Below are 7,833 nucleotides of genomic sequence, written 5' to 3' on the forward strand. Positions count from 1 at the left end.
AGATGTGAGCGGTTTGGTTTAGGCAATGGGTCAGGCTACATCACGACTCCCACCCATCTGCAGGGAGTGAATTTAAGGTTAAACCACCAATAGGGTGGGCCTTATGGCTTACATCAAATAGGGGCAGCCCGAGGGATCCCCGTTGGGGTCGTGGTATGGCCCTAGCTCACGTCCGGGCATCAGACAGGATGCACACCCCCAGATCCCTTTAACAGGATACCCTTACTGAGGAGGGGTAGACGCAGGCTACAACTTTGCTCCAACCAAACAAAGGCTTACCCAATGTCTAACCACACAAAGTTGTGATGATTGCTACCAGGTAGGTGAAAACCAAATGGTTGGCGCCAATTTGCCAAGTGGAAAAAATTCCGACCTGATCCCAACAATTTGGCAGCTGAAATTTGTCCACAGCAAGGTCGTGTCAGAGCAAAGCATGAAGAAAGACCAAGTGGATTGGGAGATCCAGCAAAAGGGTGAGAGGAGGGGGCCCCGGCAGCATCGCAGTTAAATTTCCTGTGGCCACTCCCCCTACCAGTGCTGATTGGCCAGCGGGGCCACACTGGGCATGGTACCGCCCAGCGCCGGTGATGGACAGGGATGGCACGGGGGCGGCATCAACTCCCCACCCCCATGCCGGATCACTGCAGGGGGCCAGATGCCTGGCTCCAACACCACCCACTGAAAAAAAGTGAGTGGACTTGTCAAATATGCCTTGAAGCCAATAATGCCCATAGGTAGGTAATATTTATTTATTTTTTTACTGCCTCATATTGTCAAACTCTAGTAAATGTTTCTTCTCTCCTGGTTTGCTGTTGTCTGGAAGCACACAAAACCATTTTTTTGGGGGGGGGGGTCTATTAAATGTGCTATGTGTGCGTTAGTGGTTAAATTTCGTTTTTTATATAAAAAATCATAGTGGTGTGAACTATCCAAAGGACTCAAGAATAAAAGCCTAGACTAACTGTTCAATGTCTTGAATATTATTAATATACATTTATATTCACATAACACTTTAAGACTGAAATAGTTGATCACAATAGTGTAAAATTTCATATCATTGTCTCATAATAGTTAACTAAATTAAGCTTAAATCTTAAAAAATTTTAAAAAAAAATATGCAGTTCTTCTAAACTAACAGGAATAATTACGTGCCAACATCTGACTACTGCCTGGTCAAAAAATCAAGTGTTTTTGACCAGTTTAATTACCAATGTGAACTACATGATCCACAGATTCCCTTCAATTCTGCAATTCTTTTCAGAAAGAAAATTATTTCAGCCACAGGGCAGAACTGCTAACTCATATAGTCCAAAGCCCTATACAGAGTCAAGCTGCCACTGAGGAGGAAATCAAATCACAAGTCAGGAAATAGCCATCATCACTGAATAACTATGCAGTTCAAGCAGCTGAATGAAAATTAACAGATATTTTGCAAAGAATTCTAAACATAAATAAGCAATCAGTGACATTTTGGGGGGAAAGCAAAAGTGAATTTGGAAAACTCAGCAGTAGTTGGGATTTCATTCATTAGAACAAGATTTCATTCTTTCTTTCATGGGCAACAACAAAAACTTAACAGTCATCCCACTCATGCTCAGAGGAGTAAAGGATAGTCACACATTTTTGCACAGCATGAAAGACATATGAAAACAACAAAATAAAAGCCTTGTGGTGTTGTGCTGATAGGTGTGAGAGATTCAGTGATTATATAGTCACCTATTATACTGGATGCAAATTGGAGTACCAATTCAAAACCATATATGTGATTATAGCATTAGATTTAAATTCTTGTCAGCTACCTGAAGCAATGCCTTCAACAACATTTTGCCATTGACATCCTGAACCATGGTCTCAGCCTGCAATTAAACTCTTCTTGTAACACAGTTGGGGGAAATGCTAATCATGTGACAACACAAAATGTATTCCATCATAGATTATTCTTGCTGAGAGTGTGTTAACTTGGAAACAATGCAAATCAACATTTCCTTTAATTTTAACAGGCTCTAAAAGCTGCCACCTCAATCACTTAATAGGTTATCACATTTTCATCTTGTGACAGGTACCGTATATTTTTTATTTAGTGCTGTCAACAAAAAGCAAGCAAGAGAAGCAGAGTTGGATATACAGTCAAATACAAAAGAATTGACTATTACTGTACAATGTCATATCAAAAAATACATATATCTGTTCAATGTGATATGGCAGACACCTACATTTTGCTACATTCCTGATTTAAGTTTCTGGAATGCTATTCATCTAGAAATTTGATCCTCTATGGTAGAGAGAATCTTTAAAGAATTCAAAAGCTGTTTCTTTAGTACAGAACAGTCTTTCCCCACAGTGCAGTCACCCATCTCTCCTGATCTCATAACTGCCAAGAGAATCTCTCAATGACACAAAATACCCCTGCCTACTGCTTTGCCCTCCAGCCACATCTTTGATTGATATTTACCCGCCATCCTGTTGGTTTGCTCTAAAGTTTGTCTCTATAAATATCTAAATTCCCTTCAAAGCCACATTTAATGCAATCAGTGACCCAAGTAAATGCTATTAGGGCATGGATATCTGCTGACTGATCCACATGTTTCCAGGTTGTATGTACAGGTCCTTTATAACAATGTAAATTATCATTGCAAACAGTGTCGGCTCCAGTGTTAAGCAATGTCAGGCATTTGCCAGTGCTGTAATAGCATCAAGGGACCCACCTCACCAGCAGAGATGCCACTCTCACTTTACACAGAACCTCAAAGAAGGCCAGATACAGGAGGATTCTCTATCTACATGCTCATGCCCTATGTCTTCCAGGTCAAGGGAAACCTCAAAATCACAAAAGCTACACCAAAATACATTTAACTCATAAAGCTCTTTATTTAATCAGGGATTATATTTGGATAACCTTGCCCTGTTTTGGATGCTAAATGGGACATAGACCCATTAAAACTTCCTTTTAGATGCCTCTCTGGGCTTTCGGATCACATGTCAGGAAGCAAAATAAGCTATTTTGTTCCTTTAAAGCAATTCTTCAAAGTTACATTCTGTTTTGTAATTCTCACTTAAAAAGAGTTATTTTCTTGGTCAGAAAATGATGACTTCAGTTACTGAGCTGGTACACAAGAGTGCAGGCCCCCATATAACAACAGAGGTAACTGAAAACAGAATGGGAAGACAGTTAGGACTGATGAAATGGTTCCATGATACCAACCTGACATAGATGACCTTGCTTTTGATTAACTCAAATATGAATAATTTTTGCTTTTCTATATAGCACATGTGGAAGACTCCTTATTTCAAGGCACCCAGTCAGCTACCTTCAATTGGTTTGTGCCAATTGTTTCCTGTCTAATGTTTTCAGAGGAAATTACCATTCCAGAAACCCTCTCCCTTTCATAATGTAAGTAAGTGCAATATTTATACCTTGAGTAATTCATAAAAATGTTTACATCTTGCTTTCAAAACATTATAGGAAACACTAGTTTCCAGTAATAACTTTTAGCCCCAATGCAAAATATGTATACTCAGAAGTAAGTTAAAGGTAAAGGTAAAGGGACCCCTGACCATTAGGTCCAGTCATGGCCGACTCTGGGGTTGCAGCACTCATCTCGCTTTATTGGCCGAGGGAGCCGGCGTACAGCTTCCGGGTCATGTGGCCAGCATAACTAAGCCACTTCTGGCGAACCAGAGCAGCGCACTGGAAACACCGTTTACCTTCCCATCAGAGCAGTACCGATTTATCTACTTGCACTTTGACGCGCTTTCGAACAGCTAGGTGGGCAGGAGCAGGGACCGAGCAATGGGAGCTCACCCCGCCACGGGGATTCAAACCGCCGACCTTCTGATCGGCAAGTCCTAGGCTCTGTGGTTTAACTCACGGTGCCACCCGCGTCCCTTAGAAGTAAGTTACATTGATCTAAATAGGATTTACTTCCAAGTAAGTTTGATAGTTTGAAGCCTAAACACTTACTAGGGAGTTCCATTTATCTCCTGAATAAGCTGAACAGAAGACAACCATGCAGACAAGAGTGTTGGAAAACTTTTAAGCAAGATAATATATATATCCACAGGAAACGGTAGAGAAATATTGCTGCTTTGTTCATTTTTTTTAAAGAGAGCAGCAGTGGCGTAGCGTGGGGGGTGCAGGGGGGGCCGGCCGCACCGAGCGCAACATCTGGGGGTTAGGGTTAGGGGCGCAAATCCACGGGTTAGGGGGCGCAAATCCATGGGTTAGGGGGTGCAAATTACTTGCCTTGCCCCGGGTGCTGACAACCCACGCTACGCCACTGGAGAGCAGATGCAATTCAAGGCTGTGCACTCACACCTAGGTGTGGAGGAGAAATCTGAAACAGTTCACATTTAAAGAGGAACCCATCCAACCGACATTTTGGAAACAACAGGCAATCAAAACACAGCCATCCGTTGACATTTATATTAGGAGACAACGGCAGGCAAAAACGTAGATTTGACAAAATGATATTAAAAAAATGTGTTTATTATGAGAAATGCATACTAAAATGCTGGCAAATTTTCATGAGGCTCAGAAATGAATTTAAGATTGGAAAAATCAGCAACCAGCATGTGAACTCCTGCCTGTTCTTATTCTAACAAGCTTTTGAGAACTGACAGCTTTTAATGAAAGGCTGGCTGCTGTGCTGTTTTTATGGTAATTGTCTGCATGTTTTAAAAAGATATTCTATTTTTATATATAGCATTTATTCTATAAATGCTTATTTTTAAAAAAAATATTGTTCTCCTTAACCCCCCCCCAATGTTTTTAGCTGTTCCAATTTTATATGTAAGCTGCCTTGAGCCCCTTTCAATGAAAAATGTAGGGTATAAATAAATATATAAGAACATCAGAAGAAACCAAGAGAACACAGATTCCTCCATCTCCACCCACATGACTTGAAAAGCATATATTGCTTGGACTCCCTTTGGGCACAAAATGTTGTGGGATTTCATAAATATGTAAATTTTATTGTATAACTTAACTGAAAATGGGCTGCTGGCACACGCTTTGGCACAGATGATGATGCTTTCACAGAAATCTATTCTTTGAAGTTCAACTGTTCACATATTTTCCTTTTTTCTCTGAACCTCTCAGTCGTGCACTTAAAAATAGACTACCAGATAATCTGGGTAAATCATAAAGCTCAGCTTATCCCTCCCTCCATGCTTCCCTCCCTCCCTCCAAACACACAATTTATTTGGTCCACCAGCTCAGTAGCAGTGAGCCAGGAGTAATCTTGTAAGCTGGCTACATGCGTCTCCTTATGTGTTTGGTGTGAGCACATATATGTGATCCGTGAGCATGTGTCTGAAATTCAGAAAGATTCAACCACAATAACCAGCCACTATAACTTCACCTCTTTCACTGTGGGTTATGTTTGTGTGTCATGACACTCTTAGTCAGCCAGAGAAAATAGAATCAGAAAGCACCATGGAAGGAAAAGGCTGTTTTGTTTTCACCTATATTATTATTCTCAAAATTAGATTCACCCAAGCCAGCAGCTACTCATCTGTGAACTGCCAAAACAACAGACAAGCAAACCATCTTCCACCTGCCTCCTCTCTCTTCCCACCAGCGAAGATTCAGAAGGGGGGGGGGGTCCTCAAATCTTTAAACCTCCCCTGCTCTCTTCTCTCCTTTCCAGCTCAAGTCCCTTAGGCTGTGGACACCTGAGGAAACCCTGCAGAGCCATAAATAGCTTTGCAACAGCACATTCCTGAAGATGCAGCTCTGCCACAGGATTAATGGGCGAGAGAGGGAGCCTGTGAGGGGCGGCGAAGAGAGGGGGGCGCAAGCAGCTGCTATGGGGAAGCAGGGGGGCTGAATGAGAGGGTTTCCGAAAACATCCGCTTGCCTATGGAATTAGAGATGGGAAGAAAAGGGGATCCATCAAAATATATTCCACACGATTTCCTTCACTTCACAGAAAAGAACCTTTCCACCCCTGTCCAACCTCATTCGCTGTCAACCTTCCGCAGTCCGTGTTTATCCCATTTATCCTACGGGTATCACTCTGCTATCTCGTTAAAAACTTGGCGATATATGCGAGGTGGATCAATATACAGTATCCTCCTCTCTCTGCACATTATACGGCATCCGTATCATCTTGGGCACAGATAAGCCGTTTTCAGCAGTTCCACAAACAACAAACACTTACTAACGTGATCGTAATCCACACGCATTTCAAGCACCCTGTCCTTCCACAAAAGCAGCCGTGTGCTGCCAGACATTCATTCTCTTTCTCCTTCACCCACCCACTTACTTCAGCGCCCCCATTTCCCACTGTATCAGCTCTAGGCAGAAAACACCCAAGCCCAGTTTGCAGACCCCCTGGGCATCTTCGAGCGAGCAGCATCCCCGACACCCCGGGCAGCCCGCCATCTCATGCCAGCCCCGGCTCTATCCTGCAGGGCCGTCCGTTCCCTTTTCCAGCGCTGGGCCTGAACGGAACTTCCTCGGGAGCCCGAGGGACTCCGAGCATTCGGGGCGGCCCTTGCGACGGAGCGCAGCCCGGCCGGGCCCCGCCGGTCCTCGGTCCCCGCCCGCCCGCCGGGCGCACTCACCGTCCTCCAGAGAGGCTGCCTCTTGGCGCTGGCCGAAGTGAGGGCGACGATGAGGTGCGAGGCGGCCACCACGACGCCGAAGACGATGGCCAGGAGGGTGCGGACGGGCAGCAGCGCGTACGAGATGAAGGTGACCAGCAGTAGCTGCCACATGCCCTGCTCGGGGGCGCTGGGCGGCTCGGCGCCGTGCGCGCCCAGCGAGAAGGGGCAGCAGAGGAAGGCGAAGGTGAAGCTGAAGAGCAAGGTGAGCTTGACGATCTGCTGCAGCTGCGTGACCTGCAAGTACTTGACGTTGGTGACGATGAAGAGCGAGAGGAAGATGATGCAGTGCACCGGGTGCGAGCCCTTCGAGATGGTGAGTCCGGGCGCCGACAGCAGCTCCAGCAGCGCAAGGCTGCCCGTCAGCGCGATGAGCACGGCCAGCGCCTTCAGCGTCGAGGTCTGCTCCAGCTTCAGGTTGTAGTTCTGGAAGAGCGACTCCAGCTCCTTGCACGCGAACTGGTCCTCGCACGCCGACGCGCCGTCCAGCAGCGCCGCCGCCGCCGCCGCCGCCGGAGCCCCTCCGACGGCCGCCGCTCCCGGGGCGCCGCCGCCGCCGCCGCCGCCGCTCTGGCCGCCCGCCGCCGCTGGCGCCGTCCCGGGAGGAGAGGAGGCTGCGGAGCAGCGGCGGCAGCAGCAGCAGGAGCCGCAGCGGTGGAGGCACTTCTTCTTGCTCGCCTTCCTGGCTTTCTGAAACGGCAGGTCCTCCATGGCCAGGCCATTCATAAACCCGGCGGGGAAGAGAAGCGAGGCTCTGGGGCCGCCGCCTCGGCCGCCGCCGCCGCCGCCGCTGCTCCCGCTCTGCTCATGAAAGAGGCGGGGCGGGGCGGGGCGGGGCGGGCGGCAGCCTTTCGCCGAACGCGGGAAAGCGGCGGCGGCGGCGGCGGCGAGGAAGCCCCTCCGAGCCGCGCTGCGGGAGGCGCCGAGGGCGAGGGATCCCGCGCCGGACGCCTCTTGCGCGACTAGCGGCGTTGGCGCTGCGCGCGCGAACGGCCGCCCGCGCGGAAAATCCTCTGGGCGGGCGCGGATGTCCGGCCGCCTGCCAAGCGCGCCGCCCGCAGGGTGGGCAGCATGGGGAAGGCGGCCGAGAGCGAGGCGCGGCGGCGGGGAGCGGAAGGCGGACTGGCCAGGGGATTCCCCGCCGGGCGCGACGCGCCAAGGAGGCGAGGCGGGCAGGTGATCCCGGCTACGTCCACCAGCCTCCCGGCGCGGGCCCGGCCTGCGCCT

General features: G+C 48.1%; 1 protein-coding gene across 2 annotated transcripts in view; it reads right to left on the reverse strand.

The window, feature by feature from the left end:
- The window catches only part of ADCY1 (adenylate cyclase 1), a 236,131-nt gene extending 229,314 nt beyond the window's left edge, over positions 1 to 6,817 (reverse strand). For both annotated transcript variants that reach the window (XR_013832103.1, XM_079947528.1), the window contains exon 1: positions 6,568 to 6,817. Coding sequence is in view for 1 of the 2 variants with exons in the window: in XM_079947528.1 (XP_079803654.1) it covers positions 6,568 to 6,720 (153 nt within the window). In the remaining variant the exon portion in view is untranslated. The remainder of the gene's footprint in view (positions 1 to 6,567) is intronic.
- Positions 6,818 to 7,833: the final 1,016 nt, after the last annotated feature.

This window comes from Podarcis cretensis, assembly GCF_951804945.1.
Source record: "Podarcis cretensis genome assembly, chromosome: 12".
Classification (NCBI taxonomy): domain Eukaryota; kingdom Metazoa; phylum Chordata; class Lepidosauria; order Squamata; family Lacertidae; genus Podarcis; species Podarcis cretensis.